Consider the following 20367-nt stretch of genomic DNA (forward strand, 5'->3'; position numbering starts at 1 on the left):
ACTCCGAGTAAGGACCTGACGCCACTCGTCCTCATGTTGGTGAACTGATCTTTCCGGGCCTGCATTCAAAGTCACTCTCACTGGCCATTATCGTGTGAGCAAGCCCATGTCTGTACATGCTGCCATTCCAGGGGTCCGGTTTTGTGTGTAACTTTTTTTTTTAATAAAGCGGTAAACCTTTGGTACCAGGACGAGGCTCTGTCTCCTGTCTCTTAACGCGCCTTCTGCATTCCGTTTGCTGAACATGAGGGCTGATCTGGGCCTTTTGAAGAAAAAAGGACACTTCGTAATGTCTGCATTTAAAACATTGTTCTTTCCGAGGGCACATTTTCTTGCTTCTCGCTTAGGAGGGAGGACGCTGTTGGCAAATAATTCCGTTTCAAAGATGTTTTTGCAGTTTGAAAAACGGATTGTTCTTTTTGAGGAAAAAAGTGCACAGATGTTCCTTTCTACCAAACCAGTAGCACAGACGTGCCCAAGGGAAAGAAGCTGGCCGTGTCACAGCTAGAACGCCCGTGAGTGGGCGTGACAGGGGCACCGGCTTGTCGCCCCCATATCCTGTCCTAAACGTCACGTGAACAGATCCCAGCCCCGTCTGCTGAGGACAGTCAGGGCCTTGAGCCCACACTGAAAGCCACAACCTGCTTATTTGAAGAAACACTGACCTGGTGACGGTCGTGAAGGACGGCGTCTCCCAGAGCTTCTCCGGCCCCGCCTACGCTGCCGCGAAGGTGCCAGACGTGTCTTGTGTCCCCAAGGACGCCTGGTCCTGTATGAGTTCTGGTACTGCTCGGGCCCCCCCCAACCCCCCGCCAGGCTTGAAGGAGCTCAGGACAAAGGATCTCTTAGGGGAAAGGATAACCCAGGGCTGCCCGAGGTTGGATCCTGCAGCGGCAACATGGGGGCCCGCGAGAAGCCTCAGGCCCCCCCCCTGGACCCGCTGAAGAAGGGGCCCTGGGGGAGGGGCCCAGCAGCCTGCTGACTATTAGCAGGTCTGAGAGCCCCTGTCCCAGAGCTGGGCCCGCATCCAGCACCCAGAGGGAGGGGGTGATGGGAGGTGGCGGGGACGCTTCCCTACAGCCAGTGACTCCAGGCTACATGTGGTCATCACACTCAGGGCGTTATTGCTCGTAAGAGGTACCATTGTCTCAGGAACCGCTAGGAGGGCAAACCTCGCTGCTGCCTATTAAACCTCGGCCCGGCCTTAATGAGAAGCCCGTGTGACGCACGAGTCGGTCACACCAGCCCTTCTTTGCTCTGAGATGTCGTTCATCTGTTCCAAGGGGGTGGGCAGGGGCTCCCGCCCGAGTTTTATTGTCTAGCATGGGACACATGGTTCCTGCTGACAGAACAGAACACGGCTCCTCGGACTCGCGGGCGACTTCCCTCCTGTGCTCTCATCACACACGGGTTTGTTGCTTTGTGAGAAAACCCAGAATCGAGGACACGGGCGTGTGATAAATCGTCGCGTTGCCACTGTGCACGTTTTGCAAAACGTTCAAACAGCACGCAGACTGACCTCCGCGTGGCCACAGGTGTGCGTGGTCGCGGGCAGCGATGACGATGTGACCAGCTATGGCCCATGTGGAGGTGACAAGGGCGTCATGGCTGCCAGCGGCCGCCAGAGACGTTGAAACACGGTCGGAGGGGCGGGGGGAGGCCACTGACGAGATGCCGGCACCAGGGGGTCACCCGTGAGAGGGCCGTTCGGATCTCCCGTGGGAGAAGGGTCCTCGCTGGAACCAGGGGCTCGAACTGCTGCGGCCTCCGTTCTCAGGCGAGCGAGGCGGCCTCGGGCCCGGGGCCCGGGGCAGGCGAGCGCTTCTGCCTAACGACGTTGTGTTCTCTGTGTGCTGCTTAGTGCCACCTTCCGTCCGTGACAGATGATGCTGGTTTCCCGTTTATCGGGAATGTGTAAAGTTTCCATTGTGAACAAATGTATTTAGGCAGAAAAGTGAGACCATTAGAGAAAAATATTAAATAAATACTAGCACAGGTGGGGTGTGGCTACAGCAGAAGTGGGGGGTGCGGCTGGGGGGCGGGCATGCATGGCCAGGGCCTGAATCCTGGCCACCCGCCCCCAGGGCTGGGCGCCCAGGCAGGTCACCCTGCCTCAGTATAACCCCCATCCCTGCTTCGGTGAGAGGAAGGCTGATAGTGATGGTGAGAAAGGGGAGTTGGATGGGATGGGTTTGGGTTTGGGTTTTTTGAGTTTATTTGTTTATTTTGAGAGGAAGGGAGAGAGCGTGACTGGGGGACAGGCAGAGAGAGAACCCCAAGCCAGCTCAGTCCCAGGCCAGCGCAGAGCCCAGCATGCGGCTCGATCTCCCAGACCGTGAGATCGTGACCTGAGCTGAAACCGATTCGCACACTTAACAAACTGAGCCGCCCAGGCGCCCCAGGGGCGGGGTTTTCTAGATGAAACAAGATCGGCCATGAGCCGATAATGAACTGTGGCTGGGCATCGGGTACGTGGGTGATGCTGGCTGCTCTCTCCACGTATGTAACATATATGTACTTGTTAAAAATCTTTCCCTAGTTAAAAGCGGGGGAAATACAAGGGCTGAGCCCGTCAACCCCGAGGCCTTCCCGTCTCCGCCATCCCGCTCCTCGGTCCCGAGAGAGGAAAGCTGGAAGGAGGTCGTACTGAGGTCTGGAAAGGTGAGCAGGGCTGGAGGGCGGAGAAATCCGTGAATGGCCGGTGGCTGGAGAGGCGGCCATTAAAATCCCGAGAACGTACTGACCCCAAGTTAGCAACAGTAGAGACAGGGGCGGGGCGGGGCCGGCTGCAGGGCGTCTGGGAGGCCAGCTGCCCCTGGGAGCGAGGGCACCAGGTCCCGGGACCACCCTTCGGTGTGTCTGAAGACAGGAACATGGCCGCAGTGGGTGTGCCACCCAGATGCTCCCCAGGCGACCTCCAGGCCCGCTCGGCGTCTGCTCGGTGCCAGGTGCTTCGCGTGCCAGCTCCCCTTGTCATGCAGAGGGGACCAGGGGAGGGAAGGTCTCCAGAGCCGCCCGCCCAGGGGCTGGGGGCCAGCCTGTCGTCGGGCGCCGTGGCTACTTCACAGCAGAGCCGCCACCTCAGAGGCACAGGGACCAGTCCCCGCTCTGCAGGGACGTGCGGCCCAAGAAGTTCTCTGGGCCCAGACTTAGAAACCTGGGGCTTGCAGGTGCTCCCCTGCCGTGCGGAGCAGGGAGGCGCCGGCCTGCTCGCCGGGGCGGTCGTTAGGAACCGGCAGAACCGAGCGAGATCTCTGCAGGGTTGTCCAGATTTTTTCTTCCTCAACTAAATTGGGAATTGGCCTTTTGGTATCGAGTGATATTTTCCTCCTTCACACCACCGACGGAAGGCTGCCGGCACGAAGCGATGATCTTTCAGTGCTAACGTGCAGCCTCTGCGTTGCGCTCAGAAGTGCGGGCCTGATGCTAAATCGAGAGCCTCGTAAGGTCACCCGCGTCGGGAGGAGAAGGGGACATCAGGCTCGCCCCCAGGATTCCCACAAGTTCTGGAACCCTGGCCAAACCTGTCCGGAGGCATCGGCAGGCCATCGGGTTTGTAGAGACGGAGGACAAGGGAGGACGGCTCACCGTGCGCGTCTGCGCCTCCCGGCCGCGGCGTCTCTGCTCAGGGCGAGCTCGGCGAACTTTAATTGTCCTGTGGTTGACAGGAAAGGGTGGGCCGATTCCCTGGCACCTGCTCGGAGCTCACTCGAGCCTGCACGACAGGCCTCGACGGGGAGCCGGGGCAGGGCCCGTGGGCGCGCCTGCCTGCCTGCCGTCAGCCCTCGCGGCCCGTCTGTGCCTGCCCGGGGGAGTAATTAGGCTTCACTTTCTAGGACAGACGGGTTTCTTTCCCCCGTCTCCACCCCAGCTCCTTCAGTTAGCAGAAAGGAACTCAAAACCCACTTTCAAGTTGAATTCTAAATTGCAGGTTGACTGCTCCCTGTCGTTAGTGCCAGAAGAGACAAACCGTAGAGCTCACGCACGGCTCTGGGTAAAGCACCATCCCGGCAGCCGGAAGAGGATTAGTTTCTCAGGAACAGCTCCATCCTGTCTGTGTGCTAATTGAGTTTGAAATTTCCACTGGAGATTGGCTGTCCTCGGGGAGCACCTGCGCCGCGGCTTGGTCCTGCCGGCAGCCGGCCTCCTTGGCATGGTGCTCGCCCAAGCCTGACAGAGACGAGACGAAAACAGGGACGTGTCCCTCGGCGGGGGGCGGGGGGGAGGTGGTGAGCGAAGAGGGCTCGGCGAGGGAGGCAGGAGACCAGCCCCGGACCCCAGCGAACCTCGTCACCCCCACGCCGTGGGACGGGCTGCTACCAAGCCCCCCGTTCCAGCCCCCTGCTTCCTAACGCTGCCGTCTCTCATCAGCTTGCCTGCTTAATTACTAGAGGGATACATGTGTTCCTCTTACAGAAAATTAGATAACACGATGCGCATGGAAAAGAATAGCTGTAATTCCCACTCGCAGGAGATAATTACCGGAGTGTTTTGCTGCGTCTCTTCCCAGACCTGCCTATGGATGTGTGTGTGTGTGTGTGTGTCCATTTTTTTGCCAAGAATAGGATCCTACTGTATTCTGTTGTGAAACCTGCTTTCTTTTTCTCCTGGTTAGCAAAGGCTAAGTTGCTCTAGCGCAGAGGCCCCCAGAATACAGTGGCTTAGAGGACGTAGACACCTCTTTGGCCCTGAAGAGCTCGGAGAGGCCAGTTCCGATCCGAGGACTCCGATCCTGCTCCTCTGGGTGCAGTCACTCGACAATCCTGTTCCTTTTTCCCTATCGCCCCGCCGCCTGGCCTAGGACAGGGTCTGCATGGTGGCAGCTGGGCCCCTGGCCCCTCCTGAGTTCCCTACAAGGGAAGGACACATGGGAGCATGTCTCCGGGGTTGTAAGACCCAGCCCCAGCCCTGGCACGTGTCATTTCCACTTGAACTCCATCAGTAAGAACGCAGGCACAAGGCAGACCCAGCAGCAAGGGCCCCTGGGAAATGCGGGCTCTAGCTGGGTGGCCGTGGGTCCGGCGGAAACTCTCTCTGAAAGAGAGGAGGGAAGCAAGCGTCTGCAGCCTGTCCCGAGCCTCTCCCTGCCTCCGGAGCAACACAGCCCCTGGAGTCCCGTCCATCTCGTTATCTCTGTCCTTCCTTCTGGGTCTTGATTGCCTTCCCGTGTCTGGTGACCGCAGCTTCGACCATGAATCTCCTGCTGGACTCCTGTAGCTTTTTGTTTTGTAGCAATTGTACCTCCAGGGGAAGCTGCACACACCTGTGTGGGGAGGTCCCGAGTGCCCTGTGCCAGCCGCCCCCCGCCCCCCCCCACCCCCGGGCACCCACGTCTCACACAGTCGCACTCCAGCCCAGAGTTCACCCAGACGTCACCGCTGCACGCACACCGTGCGTCTGTATGTGGCCCTCTGCGCTGGTGCCGCTCTGTGAGCCAGGTCCAGGGTCTGGGGTCCCCACCCCCCGGGCTCCCCCTTTCTAGCCACGCACACCTCCTGTCCCCATCCCCGTCCCCAGGCAGCCACCGATCAGTCCCCCGTCTCCGTGACCGTCTCTGCCACCTGCATCACACACCTGAATCACGCACGGAGTCTCCTCCTGAGGTTGGCTTTTTTCGCTCAGCCTCATTTCCTCGGGGGTCACCCAAGTCGCCCCGCGGATCAGCAAACCGTTCCTCGCCCGCGCTGCGCATCAGCACAGCTCGGCCGCTAATCCAGCTCGCTGGCCCCCGGGTGGAGCCGCCGGGAGCATTGCAGGGGCGCGTCCGCACGGAAGTGGGGGCCCGTGAGTCCGATCGCTGGGCTGCCCCGTGTGTCCGTTTTTAGCTTTAAAGGAACTGCAGGGCCGTCTTCCAGAGTCACTTCCCGCCCGCAGTCAGGGACCGGCTTCTCCACGTCCTCACCAGCGTGTGGCTTCGGCACGACCTTTATGGCTCGTGCCTTTGGCGTCAGGTCTAACCTGCTGGGGTTTAGGTGACCAGCGTTCTGCTCTCAGGAATGTTGTTACCGCCGCTCTGAGCCCCCTCCCCCCTCCTCCCCCTCACTCTCTCCGCCTTGATTTATAGCTCTGATGGGCAGTCAGAGGGTCCGAGGCCTGGAGACCCAACCTCACTCACCCAGCGGGTGAGCGGCCGCGTGAGGACCAGAGCCACACTGCCCTCGGGCTGCGTGTTTTCCACTTCCCCAGACCTCCTGCGGGGAGCACTTGGCCTACCGGGCCACGCTGAGATAGGCCCCACTAGGGCATAAAAAGAAGCGTGGGCAAGGACAGCCGCGCTCTTGTAGCTCAGCCCGGGCCCAGGGGCGCAGTGCTCCGGGGAAGCGTCTCCGTCAGGAGCCGTCTGCCACCAAGGGAGCCCCGGCCGTCGCTGTCCTGGAAGGTCCTGGCGGTACGTGCCTGTGGTCGGCTGGGCCACAGTGTGCGGGTCCTGACACTTACGCAGGCACATGTGAGGTCACGGGAGGGAATCGGGAAGAGCCTCCCGGGGGAGATTCCCCCCCCCACACAGCTCCCAGCCTCAGGGACCGGCAAGCCACCCGGAAGCCTCCACGCACGGCTGTGCCTTGGGAACGGGAAGGGAGGGCACAGGGTTCTGCTGATGTGGGAGCCATTTGCCCCAGCAGACCACCCCCGCCCCCTCCTGCCCTCAGCACCTGCTCCAGGACCCCAGGGAGGGGTGGAGCGCCACCCCACGGGCTGCTGTGGGCCCACCCCCAAGACTGGACTGTCCCCACCATCACCTGGGCCTCATGCTTCCTGTCACCTTCCTCTGTGAGGACACCATCCTCAAACATGGACGGGGCTGGGGGCCTGGGGCCAGGAGTGGAAAGAGCCTCCAGTACCAAATCCTTTCCCTCCGAGAGCGCCAGTTCCCATCCCCGGCTTCTGGATTGTTCCTCTCAGCCCAGACATTCTTCCCCCAGGAAGCCACACGGCACTCGCACAGGCTCGCAAGCTTTCTCTCTCTCTCTTCCCGATCACTAAGCATGTGCCCGTCCAAACGGTCTCCTGCCCCAGAGCACCTGACAGACCGCGTTTCCCGGACCCCGTGCATCGGAATGGGACCAGGGGCTGTGCACGCCACTTCTGTGTCACTTTTTTTTTTATAGTTGATTTATTTCTGAGACACAGAGAGACAGAGCACTTGTGCAGGAGGGGCAGAGAGAGGGGGAGACACAGAATCTGAAACAGGCTCCAGGCTCTAAGCTGTCAGCCCAGAGCCTGACTCGGGGCTCGAACCCACGAACTGTGAGATCATGACCTGAGCCAAAGTCAGATGCTCAACCGAGCCACCCAGGCGCCCCTGTGTCCCTTCACAGGCAGCCGAAAGAAAGCCTGCGTTTGCTATGCTCTCTCTTCCTTTTCTGAGGCGGTGTCGGGAGTGACATGCAGCGACCGGACACGATGGAAAGATCCTGAATCCCCAGGTCTGCTTCCCCAGGTGAGCCTCCCAGCCAGGAGCTTATGCGGAGGACTCCGTGTGAGAGAAGGAAACGTCCAAACCGTTCATGTGGTGATCTCCGAGACTGAGGTTGGTTTCCCCATAACTGCCGGCGGTGTTCACCCCGCGGGCCTCTGGTAAGTGGCAGAGGTGACTGTTTCTGCGGCCACCATGTTTGTTAGCTGGAGTCCAAATCACCTTTCGCTGTGATTAGAAGAGGACCGTCCGGCCTGACCCCTCCGGGGAGAGCCACCTCTGAGGCAGGCCTGCCCGACCCTTCGCTGGGGGAGTGAGCACGCCCCACCCCCTCCCCCCTTCCTCGCATCTGCAGAGCAGCCCCCGCGTCGGACGTCATCAGCCGTGCAGCCCGTCACCGTGCCCGCCCGCCGGAGTGTCAGCCTGGAAGGCAGGGGCTGCGTCCGTCTGGGGCGCTGGTCTGTCCCCTCGCACGGCATGGGCCCTCAGGAACCTTTGCCAGGTGTTGACTAGGGAAAGAAAGCCAGGCTCAGGTTTCTGCCTGGTGCCCGTGGCCAGCTGCGTGGTCCTTGTGAGCCTGGATCCAGCTGGGAACTGGGCCAGTGCGTTGGGCCGTGTAGACGCAGAAGTCCTGCGAATGAGCACACCAGGTGTTTATTGTGCACCTACTGCATACAGGTGCGAGTCGCCAGGACGCGGTGCACAGGTCGAATGGGAGAGGGCCAGGCGGTGCGGGCGGCCTTGTGGGGACTCCAGTGCAGGGACGTGCATGGATGCAGGCAAGTAGCCGTCCATGTGGGGCCCGGCCCGTCTCCTGCCGCTGCGACCCCCTCCTGTCTCTCCTTACCACTCAAGATGAGATTCCGAGAAGAATCCAGAAGTGTGACAGACACGAGATGGCCCGCCCTCCGCAGACACCGCGGAGCAGCCCCAGTGGTACATCGGGACCGTCTCGTAATCTTGGGCACAAGAGACCTCGGTCCCCATCTCAGAAGTAGAAGCTGCTGAAGAGAATGTCAGGACCGCAGGACGCCGCCCATTCCCAGTCCTGTCTGCATTTCCGTGAGGCGCCGCACCTCCCTGCCTTGATTAGAACAGGGTCCCTTTCTTGCCGTGGCCTTTTGATATTTGACTTTGCACTCGATGCCCCTAAAGCTAATAGGCGCTGGCCTTTCATTTCCAAAGGGTAGTTGGTCAAATTAATGATTGCCGAAAGGCCACGGCTAATTGGCTGTCCTCCCCGCTTCTTGCCATTACTTTGCAAACCAGCAAAGTTCAAGAAAACTTCGGGGCATGAAAGCGTAGGGAGCTAATTGGGGAGCCGGCAGGTAGTTCTAAACTTTTGCAAACACCTGAGGGCCAGAGCCCAGTGATGGTCGTGACCCTGTACCAGCGAGAGGAGCCAGCTCACCGCGTGGCCGGGTCCTGGCCAGGGGTCCAGAGGCCCGGACAACCTTTAAGTGGGTGCGTGTGTGACGCCGTGGAACTTGTCTTCAGCCCCCGGCGAGGGACCACAGGCCTGACCCTCTGCCTGGGCTCCGAGTGCTGTGCTCATTCTGCGGGGCAAGGGGCCGAAGGCTCCCGGGATCATGAGCGGCGCGGCCCCTTTTCCCGGAACCTAAATACCGATGATCTGCATCCAGGGTCTAGCTGTCCAGGCCAAGGTGTTTCACCAGCATCTCCAGCTAAGGCGCCAAGCCCACGGAGCCGCTCCTCGCGGCAGAAAGGCCGGGGCTCTCCAGAGCCTCAGCCTGAGGCTTCGAGCGCCCTGAGGCCGCCAGGTGCCGCCAGCCATGCCGTCCCGCCACGAGCCACAGCTGTGAGCAGCACCTGCCCCGTGGGAGCGTGTGTGATTGCAAGCGTCCAGACCCCGTGGTGGCGTCACCCTCCCTGGGATAAAATCAACCTCACCTCGGCCCCTGGAGAGCGATCCTCCCTGCCCCGCCACACACACAGAGAACTATTTAAGGGGCCCATCCATGTTCTAGATCCGGCCACGAAGGATGAACTGGGAACTGAACCGCAGTAAACTGGTGACCGGCCAAAGGAGGCGCCGGGTAAAGTGCCCCTGGGTCCCGCAGAGGGTCTTCTGTTCCCGGCCTGGGTTCGCTCTTTGCCCCGAGGCCACTGTTTTCACTTGAGATTCCCTTGCCATCTGGCGAACCTGGGATGAGAAAATGGTTTTATCTCCAAACCCAGCAAGTCAGGGCTCTTTCGCGTGTTCCTTTCAATTTACTTAAAAACCAAAAAGTTTCCTTTTTAACCCATCCGCCTCTCGCATCCTGCCCTGGGCAGCGAGAAGACAGGAGGCGGCTGCCGCACTGCGGCACCTCGACGTCTCCCTGGGGGGTGCGTGCATCCCGGGGCAGATGTCCGGGCTTCTGCTTCCCACGGTCCAGCGCTGCAAACCGACCAGCACCACACACAGAACAGGGTCCCCTGCCCCCTCCTCCCAGGAACTTTCCCTCGCTCCCCCTTAAGCCCTCTCTGGGGACCCCATGAGCCCCCCGCTGGCTTGTGCCATGTGACCCCACAGCCCCGCCTCCCAGAGCACACCACCTGCGGGCACCACAACCGGAGCCTTTATCCCCCTGAGTGTAGCAGCGCCTCCTGCAGATTTGGTGTCCAGCCCCCCGTTTTGCATGTAGCCCGAACTCCGTGGCCTGCTGCTAATGGGGAGCGTGGAGAGGGGAGAACACTGACCTGACGGCAGGGCAGCCTGGCAGGCACGGCCGGGCCCCGCGAGCAAGGCCGCCAGGGCCAGTCGGCGTGAGCCCAGGCTCCGCGTGGGGGGCTTCCCCCAAATCCACACCCCTGGTCTGGTCTCAGGAAAACACTCGGCAAACCCAAACTGAAGGGCATCCCGCAAACTACTTGACCGCTACTCTCCAAACCTTCAAGGTCGCGAAAGACCCGGGAAGACCGAGAGGCTGCCAGACGGTCGGAGACCAGGGACACCAGTGCGGTACCGTGTCCCGGATGGGATCTCGGAGCCGAAAACCACCGTGGGTAGAAAAAAGAGGAGAAATCCTGATGAAGTCTGAGGGTTCGCAGTGAGACCGATGTTCAGTTCTCACTTCTGATAAAGGTGCCGCGGTCACTGCAAGAGGTCGGTCCCGGAGGGAGCTGGGAGAGGGGGCATGGGAACGCTGCGGTAAACCTAAAAATACTTCTAAATACAAAGGGGCGTCTGTGTGTGGATTCACTGGCTCAAAATCACACCACCACCCACGTATTTCGCTCACTCATTTCCGGGGTGGGCAGGGCTCAGCTAGAAGGCTCAGATCAGCCCCGCCCCACGAGCACCTGCTCGGGCTGCCCTCCCCGCGGCTCAGGGGGTCTTTCTCCAGGACGCCTCACCTGCCACAGATAGATGCCAGCAGGGGGTCTGGGCCTCGGTCTCCTGCTCAGGCCTCCCCAGGGCCCTGCGAGCGTCTCCACAACAAGGTGCCGGGCCCCGAGCCTTAACGTCCGAAGAAAACCATGCAGACACCGTATCATCTTTTCCACGCTCGCCTTGGAGATCACGCAGCATCGCTCTGGCCAACCCGTCACTAAAGGTGGCCCAGACTCAAGGCAGGGGACCCAGACCCCCACTCTGACTCAGAGGCGTGTCAAGAGCCTGTGACCTTGTTTGAAAACCAAGAGGGGCCCACGCCTCTCTTTTCCTCTTCAGTGCTGCGGGATATGGACCTGGCATCGTGGACCAGGAAGTGCCCTGGGGATGGAGGCCACTTAGACCAGGAAGGGGTCTTTGGAACAGATGTCACACGTGCAGAACAAGAGACAAGAGACTCGGCCTCTGACGGCCCCACAGAGCCCCACACCGGCCCTGGCTGCCCACCTGCGGCTCAGTGAGCGGGAGGAGCGAACCGTGTCGTTTAAGCGTGTCTCTGTCCCTCACGGCCTGACCCTGTCCTGACTAACACAGCCCGCCGCTGGCCTTCTTGGCCCTTGACCCACTGGGACGTGTTATATTCACTCCTGTGAATATCGGATCAGTCTGTTACCTGCGTAGGTTTTAAGCACATAGTAGGTAAATGTTAAACCTAAGCTTTTTTTTTTTTAATGGTTTGTTTCCTGGGTAACTGAGGGTTAAGAGGATTAACAGAAAGTCTTGCTCGGCCGTGGAGCCCAGGGTCCAGACCGAGGACCTTCCTGAGCGTTACACACAGTGTGACTAAAATATCGGGGCCCTGATTGCTGATTACTGAGATGCGGTCCGGGAAGTTTTTGTTTTCTGTCTAGATAAAGGTTAGCATTTTTACACTGTGTAGCGCGAATAGCATCATGACTTAAATGTCACAATTTACATGACTAATTCCATGTACTTTTAACATTCTGCCATGTTACATTTTGCCCCCTCTGGGGCGGCTCGCGCTCCCTCCTTGTCAGCCTCCCCCTCCCCCGCACCGCAGGTCAGCGTCTTGTTCTGACCGGAGACATCGTTTTGATTCGAGTTGAACGTGTCCTGACTTCAGGGCTTGTCAGAGTCCTCTGCCTTCCCAACAGCCACACTCCCGTCCTTCCTTCTGATAGCTCCGCCTCTGAGCCCGGGATAAAGCCTTCCCGTCCCCAGCTCCTTTGCAAATCGGAGTGACCGTTGACATGTGCCTCTAGTTACCTGCACCTGCTGGAAGGGGCTCCTAAGAGGATGGCGAGAGGTGGGAGGGCGTTTCTGCCCCTCCTCTGTCCTGCTGGCTGAAGCATGGATGCAATGGCTGGCACTCAGGCAGCTGTCACGGACCATGAGGTAGAAGGCACATGCTGAGGAGGGCAGCACAGCAAGAAAGAGGGAACCTGGCTCTCTGGCACCTTGGGCCTCCCTCCCTGGTCATCTTTTATGCGGGCGGCAGCTAGGCCATCTGCTCTAAGCCACCATTGCTCCGACCCCCATGCATGACTGAATTCGACCCGAATTAATACAAGGATGGACGCGGAAGCTGGCTTTTTCAAACAGCCCTCAGTATGACTGGTCTTCCTGCATCTTTCTCGCCTCCCCGAGGAGCTAACTGAGAGTTCCAGTTAATTGCTGTTTTTCATTCTTGAATATGGGGTTTGTCACAGGCCCACGGAAGGCCCAGCCCAGGCTGAGAGCTGCCTTCTCCTGGGCCGTGTTGGCTGCCGTGCCCAGGATCATTAGCGCCCCGATTCCATCAGCCTCTTTCGAGGCCCGCACGATTTCGGTGTCCGCTTGGTGTTTTACTCCCCTGAAGGTTATCGAATCCATCTTTGGTCAGGAAAAGCGATTTAATGAGTGCATTTCTGCCTCGTGAAGAGAAAGTGGCCGTGCGCGAGTGCTCCACGCTGCAGTCAGCCCCGCGGCTGCCCACCGCCTCTGTGCTGATTTAATTTCTTCGCTGGCGTTGGGCAAATAGAGCAGGCCGGCTTTCTGGTGTGCTCCTCCCTGGCCCCCCGGCCCCTCATGCATTTTTCATCTCGGCTCCCCACTCCCTCTGCCCTGCGAGCAGTATTGATTGGCTGATTAAGCCATCAAGTCACAGCAAACACGCTCCTAACTCCGGGGCCGTGCTCCTTCCTTCCCTGTGCACGTGCCTCCCTGCACCATACAGCGGGCTGGTGCTCCCAGGACCTCGGCATTCCCGCCCATGTGGTGCGGGGTGATCAGCAGATGAACTTCCCACAAACCAGGCCCTCCACACCTGTCACCAAAGTAGAACACTTTGAGGCTTTATTTTGAAATCAAGCGTCTAAAGGTCCCCTCTGGCGAGGACCCGTTTAAATTCAGGGGCGCCCGGGTGGCTCAGTCGGTTAAGCGTCCGGCTTCGGCTCAGGTCATGATCTCACGGTTCATGGGTTCGAGCCCCATGTCGGGCTCTGTGCTGACAGCTCGGAGCCTGGAGCCTGCTTCAGATGCTGTGTCTCCCTCTCTCTCTGACCCTCCCCTGCTCTTGCTCTGTCTCTCTCAAAAATGAATAAACATTTTTAAAAAAGGGGAAAAAAACAATGTTTAAAAAAGAACTAAATTCAGGGGCGCCTGGGTGGCTCAGTCAGCTAAGCATCCGACTCTTGATTTCGGCTCCGGTCATGATCTCCCGGTTTGTGAGTTCAGACCCTGCTTCGGGCTCTGAGCTGACAGCACAGAGCCTGCTTGAGATCCTCTCTCTCCCTCCGTCTCTCTGCCCCTCCCCACTCACATTCTCTGTCTGTCTGTCTCTCTCTCTCTCTCAAAATAAACTTTAAAAAAAAAACTTTTACAACCACATTCAGTATTAGTAATCTGTCGCTGTGTAACAAATTGCTCCAAAACTTAGCAGCTTAAAGAACAAAGCTTGAATACGTCACAGCTTCTATGGGTCAGGAATTCAGGAGTGTCTTTGCTGCATTGCTCTGCCTCAGAGTCTCTGGAAGTTTATGCCAGAATGGCAGGTGCAGTCCCCGGAAGGCCTGGCAAGTCCTCGCTCACCCACGTGGCCGTCCGTGGACTCCCCCCTCCCTCACCAGCGGGCACCTCCACTGTGCTCTGGGGTGTCCTGCTGGCGTCCCCCCCCAGGCCAGGGACTCAGGAGAGAAAGCAGGACCCCACCGTGCGTGCTGTGACCTGGCGTAACCTAGTGTCCCCGCCTCCCATCTGCCCGCCTCCCCAGCCCCCTCCTCCACCGCGCCACGTTCCCCCGGGCGTGCACCCACCCCTCCCGGGCCCCTCCACGCGCACCTGTCTCCTGGCCTCACTGCTCCTTCCCCGCGGAGGCTGCCGTGACTCCTGCTGTCTCCACTCTCACACGTTCACACGTGCAGGGCCTTGCAGCATGGCCCGTGCTCCCCCTGTCCTGAAGGGCAGGGACTGTCCCCTGTGCCCCCGTCGGGTCCCGCCTCCTTTGGGAACATACTGAGTGAATGAGGGAGCCCTGAGTTCGCCTCTCACTCAGGCCTCAGCGGCCCCCCTGTGAAACCTACCAGTTGCGGGGCGCTGGGAGCAGGAGGGGAACCGGTGCTGGGTGTGGGGGGTTCACACCCCAGGACGAGCAGCTTGTGCCTGAGCGTGCCCCTGACTCCCTGAGGGCCCCGTGGCACTGCCTGGGCCCAGGATGGAACGGGGGGCCACCTCTGCTGCCGGAGGGGCGGGTCTCGGGGGGTTCTGGGGCTCCACACCCCGAGGACCGCACAGCACGGCTGCCCCTTCCCGGGGGCCCTCCGCAAGCCCGGGCTAAGGAAGGGAGCTCCTTTCTTGGAAGCAGAGGTAGAGAGAGGGCCGGGCCCGCACTGGCGCACCCTCGTGCTGCTGCCCCCAGAACGTGCCGGGCTGCCCACCTTTTCCTGAAGGGAGACCCAGGAACAGAGAAGCTTCAGGTGACTCGTCCATGATCATGATCGGTAGCTGCAGGCTCATCCCCTCCTCCCCTGACCCAGGTCCCCCGTAACCACGTCCCTGTCTGCAGCTCGCTCTCCCCCAAGTGCGGCCCCGAGCCGTCCCTGCCCGCCAGCTCCCCAAGCCCCCCCACCCCCGAGTGCCCCCTGCCCCTCCCCAAGCAAGCTCTCTCCACGGCCATTGCAAGGGGTTAACGGGCGGATGGCGTGGAATTTACATGCAGCCCCGACTGCTCTCGGAATAGCTTTCACCAGGCGCTCCGCCGCGAAGTTCTCCGATTTCCCGCCCGTGTCCTTTCCCACTGTCACTAAATACCAAGAGATATTCTGGTCCGCGCCCCCACTCTGCCCAGCCCTGATTCATGCAGCTGGCCGCGCCGGGGCGTGGGAGGCGTGTTCGCCCTGCCACCCGTGAACTCGGGTCGGCGGCGACACCAGCAGAGACGCCAGGAAAGGAGCTGGCATTTCAGCCGGAGCAACCTGGCCCCTCAGACGCCGCCCGCGCCCCGACTTAAACCCTCGGAGGCCACCCACCTGACCGAGGACGTCGCCTCCCCTTAAGCCCCTTCTTTCTCTGATTTCCCTCTTCTCACCTCCACTTAGGTGGTTTCTAACTGCCCGCGTGGCTCTGGGGCTGATCTGCCCTGAGTGCCCCCACCTGCCCCGACGGGACTTTCCGCCTGCTCTTTGCACGTCTCGCCTTGTTCTGGCCTCTGCTTTCTCATTTCCACTCGGCTTCCAACTCCTCTACTTGTCTTCCAGCCTGACTCTGGAGCTGGGAGAGGCTTGGTCCTGCATTGGTCCTAAACGGCGGACCCAGATACCCGACCTCTCTCGTCTCCAGATGCCAGCTGCCCTCGAAGGACACGACCGGTCCCAGCCTTTCGTCTCTGTGACCCGGCTCTGCCCCCACAGCGGGGCCCTGAGCTGCCTTTGCAGAGAAACACCAGAGGCGCGGAGAGCTTAAGTCACTGGTCAGATGCGATCACACATCCTCCTGGCTGCAAGGTGCAAGTTCACAGCTACCAGCCCGCTGCCTCTCCCGCTGAAGAGCGGGCTTTTTAAGTTGAAGATGAAGTGACTGGCCCTCCCGACCCCACAGAGCAGGCGGCGCGCTCTGTCTGATTTCTTAGCTGCCTCCTTAGCCTTCTGAGTGTCCCTTTCCGCAAAGCAGGTGTGGCCGGCCGGCGATGCACCCTCCTTCCCGTGTCACATCTCCATTCTGCAGTCAAGGCTGAGGTGCATGGCTCCTCCCTGCTGGCCCACTGGGGCAGACGCCCCGCATGTCTTTGTCTTGTGTCTTGCTGCCTGAAGAACACAGAGGAGGGAGAGCGGGAGGTCACGTAAAACTTTGCCAACTCGACTCCCTGGCCGTCGTGAGCTTAGTAAGCGGGAAGGAAATAGGTGTGTGTGGATCTCCTGTGCCCGAGTTCACCCTCCCTGCTCGGCCTAGAAAACCCTGACCCTCACCTCCTCTCCTCCCCACCAACCAGCTGCCAACTGCAGCAGGGCATGTGAGCCTGGCGCAGCCAGTCCAAGGCCACCACCTGGCTCTGGGTCCTGGGGAAATGCAGCGGAGGTTCAGGGACAGGTGGGCGTGCTCCAGCCAGGGCCCGGCAGCCACAGCCTCCCAGCTGTCCCTCGTGAGGCCCGCCGCCCCGCCAGCCTTGGCTTCTGCCATTCTCTGCTTCTCCTAACAATTCTGGGAGCATCGGCATCCTTCAGCTAGATGCCACAGTCAGTTCAGACTGTTGCAACCAGGAGCGCTGTCTGAAAGCAAGAGAGGTCTAACACTCACGGCCCCCTGCCCCAGGAAGACACTAGACACGTACCTGCAATTGTTTATACAAATCAGCTGCTCGAGGTAGTAAGTTCCCTGTCTGGAGAAGCAACCAAGCACACGCTAAGGCCTCTGGACAGGAGCGATACCCAGATTTTGTGCCGATTCAGCAAACATGCTAGATAACAGCCAACTGTAGCTGGTTGGTTCTGTTCTCACTGTGGTGAGGCAAACACTCACGTTGTTCGCCCAGCCCCCGGCTTGGTTTCCATGCTGACGTGGGGTGTCCTTCAGAGGAAGGTAAAGCGGTGCGTTTGTCCTTGGCAAAATCTGCATCATCGTACACGGGGACGTGGGACGATGCTCAGGGGGCTGACTGTGCCCCGACCTGCCTCCAGGGGCCCTGGTGTTTGAAATGTGTGGCTGTTTGGGGGTTTTTAAGACGAGAAAGTGGGGGAAATAGGAAGTGAAATGCCAGACGGGTTTTGGCCACCGGATAATCGGGTGTCAGAAAAGTCAGACCCTTGCGTGACGCTGTCGTGAGTTTGCCCTTTCTAGCCCGACGTTCTAACCACTTGCCGGTTCTCAGCTGCTCGGGGCCGGGGGCTCCCTGAGGCCGCAGGTCAAGGGAACGAAGAGAAGATACAGATACGAGCTGACACCTTCCAGCGCGACGCCGTCACTGGGACACACTCTTCATGGAGAACTGGGAACGGGGGGCGGGCGCCCCAAAGCTGTGCCTGGACTTCCTCCCCAAGCGCGGCTCCAGCCTGGGTTGGAGCAGGACACCAGCTCGGCCGACTCGAGCTTAAGGCCAGCCCGACTCCTGGGGTCCGAAAGCCACTGAACAGGCCAGAACCCAGGACTCCTTCCTCCCTCCTGCCCAGGCCTGGCACACCCTTCACCCCCACCCCAGAGCCCACAGCCTTCCGGCTCCCCTCTCCATCGCTAGGGGAACCCTTCTGTCATGGGTCCTTCCCTCAGGAGGCATCCAGTCCAGAGGGGTCACGGGGCCCTCAGGAATAGACAGCGGGCTCCCGGGAATTCAGAAGAGAGCCCTGGGTATCAAGGAGGACTTCCTGGAGGTGGTGGCATTTGAAATCAGCCTAGAAGGACAGATGAGGTTTGAACCAAAGAGCTGAGGGCATGAGCATCCGTGGGACACCCGCAGGCTGGTCCAGGGAGCTGTGAACATCGCTGAGTGCTCTGCCCCACATGCCTGGTACCCCCGCCCTCCCCTCACCGGAGGCCAGGGTGCCCAGGAAGGGGAAAAGGCAGGGTGGCAGGGGAGCCTTGCGTCTGGCGCCCCACAGAGGAGGGAGTCCATCTGAACTGGGTCCCTGGACCCCAGCGGCCTCTCTGGGCTCCAGGGCTTGGTGACAGGCCACCTGGCATCACTGGCAAACCTGTGTGGTGTGGGGGAGGGTCTGCAGCCACAGCCCGGGATGAGAGAAAAGTCTGCAGACGCTGGATCCGCCGGGCCGAGCGGGGAGAACGCAGCTGTTCGGGCAAGAAGTTCACTTCCTCACCGACAAGCTGAAGGTCGGGAATCTCCAGTCTCTGGGTCACTGCTGCGTTTTCTCGATTCCTCAGAAGCTCTGGCCGGGGGGGGGGGGGGGCAGCCAGCGGTGGCCCTTCCAGCCTTTCTGGGGTCCCCTCCTTTGTCCCCAGAGGAGCCTCTGCCGTGAGAGACTATGGGCTTCTCAGGTCTGACACCTCGTTTCTTCTGATGAAATTTGCAGGTAAAACTACCTTGGGTTTTACGGGCCTCTCCCCCCAGAGCCTCCTTTGACATGTCCGCCAGCTGTGTAGACCTTCCTATCGACCCTGCTCTGTGTGCCCCCAGGCCCCCTGCAAATCTTCAGGTGGCCAAGGCTGCTCACGCCGTGAGGGGGACAGTGAGGGGGTGGCGGCCAGCATGAGCCCAGGGGGAGGGGGAGGCTGCCCAGCTCAGGGGCCCGGGGTCCAGGCCCAGGCAGAGGACCCACAGCTCCCTTCCCCAGTGGGACGAGAACTCACGACGTCCAAGAATGGACACCTGCCAGAACACCCGGGCTGGGCTGCGCCGTCACACGGAACTGGAGTGTGAGAGCGGGTCCTGACCCCTCCCCGCCCCCGCGGCACAGCGTCCTCGCGGTGGGCGCACCCGATTTCCTGCACTGTGCTGTGGCCCTGGGACTGGCTCGGGCCGGGGAGGTGGTCACAGGCCCTGACCCCCAGCTGGAAGCGCGTTAGCACAGCGGGGCTTGCCTCTCGCGCTCGGTGAGCCGCCCCGGAACGGACACGGGTAGATCAGACACGGGTCTACCAGCAGCCAGGCCCGGCCGGGGCCGCCGGGAGCGCAGGCGGCCGCTGAGCCAGCGCCCTCGGAGCCCCTGGAACAGAGGCCTCGCTCTGCCACTCCCCACCCCCTCCAGCACCGTGGGTGGGCCTCTTGGGCATCCTATGCCTCCCCTGGGACACCGGCCTAATAAGCACCCCCAAATTAGTTACGGTAACAGCAGCCCCCAGACAAACCCCAAAGTACTAACGCCGCAGCACGACAGAGATGTAGCTCTCGTCCGTTGTCTGGCTGTCTGCTGCTTTATTTTTTAAAAAAGCTAGTTTAATAACTAGTGTAAACCAGCAACAATTCTTTTTTTTTTCTTAATGTTTATTTATTTTAGAGACAGATCATGAGCAGGGGAGGGGCAGAGAGAGAGGGAGACACAGAATCCGAAGTAGGTTCCAGGCTCTGAGCTGTCAGCACAGAGCCCAACGCGGGGCTTGAACCCACAAACTCTGAGATCACGACCTGAGCCGAAGTCGGTTGCTTAACCTACTCAGCCTCCCAGGCGCCCCTAAACCATTTTTTAACTTAAAGAGGTAATTAAGGTAAAACAAAGTCATTTGTGTCGTCCCCAATCCTACAGGACTGGCATCTTTAAAAAAAATTTTTTTTTTTAAGTTCATTTATCTCTTTTGAGAAAGTGAGAGAGAGAAAGAGAGAGCAATCAGGGGAGGGGCAGAGACAGAAGGAGAGAGAAAATCCCAAGCAGGCTCCGAGCTGTCAGCATGGAGCCCAACACGGGGCTCGAACTCATGAACTGTGACATCCTGACCTGAGCCGAAATCAAGAATCAGACGCTTAACTGACTGCGCCCCCCAAGCGCCCTTGCCTGGTGTCCTTATAAGAAGGAGATTAGAACAAACACAGCACGGACTGATGTAGGGCCGTGTGGGGACAGGACCGGAAGTCGCCATCTGCGCGCCAAGGAGAGAAGCCTCGGAAAATAGCCTCCTGCTTCCTCCTTGATCATAGACTGTGAGAAAGTAAAGTTTGTTGAAGCCACGCAGGCCGCCCTAGAAAGCAAGCACACTGTCTTTTTAACTCCTCCTTGGAGTACATTTAAAATCTTTCCTTAGGCTAGAATCATAAAACGGGGATTACTAAACCGCAGGGTATGCACATTGTAAAGACTTTGTATTTTGTGTGTTTTAAAAAATTGTTTTAATTATTTTTGAGAGAGAGAGGGCTGGCGGAAGAGGGGCAGAGAGAGAGGGAGACAAAGAATCCCAAGCAGGTTTTCAGCTGTCAGTGTGAAGCCTGACACGGGGCTCGAACTCAGGAACCGTGAGATCATGGCCTGAGCCGAGTCGGATGCTCAAGGGACCAAGCCACCCAGGCGCCCCAAAGACTCTGTATTCTGAAGTAATGATGGACTCACAGGGAGTGGCAGCAACAGTACAGGGTCTGTGACCCCTTCCCCCTGTGGTGACATCGTCCAGAACTGAGCACAGGACCCGCACAGGAACGTGGCCTGGGTGCAGGGCTTGTTCCGTGGCCTCCGTTCAGCCTCGT

The 20367-nt window shown here is 59.7% G+C and overlaps 1 protein-coding gene across 2 annotated transcripts in view; it reads left to right on the plus strand.

Moving 5' to 3' along the window:
* Window positions 1–20367, plus strand: part of MED27 (mediator complex subunit 27) — a 216660-nt gene that overhangs the window by 185110 nt on the left and 11183 nt on the right. For both annotated transcript variants that reach the window (XM_029920006.1, XM_029920003.1), the window contains one exon: window positions 2540–2661. In XM_029920006.1, the coding sequence (XP_029775866.1) occupies window positions 2540–2650 (111 nt within the window). In that variant the 3' untranslated portion in view covers window positions 2651–2661. The remainder of the gene's footprint in view (window positions 1–2539; window positions 2662–20367) is intronic.

This window comes from Suricata suricatta, chromosome 13 (assembly GCF_006229205.1).
Source record: "Suricata suricatta isolate VVHF042 chromosome 13, meerkat_22Aug2017_6uvM2_HiC, whole genome shotgun sequence".
In the NCBI taxonomy this organism is placed as follows: Eukaryota; Metazoa; Chordata; class Mammalia; order Carnivora; family Herpestidae; genus Suricata; species Suricata suricatta.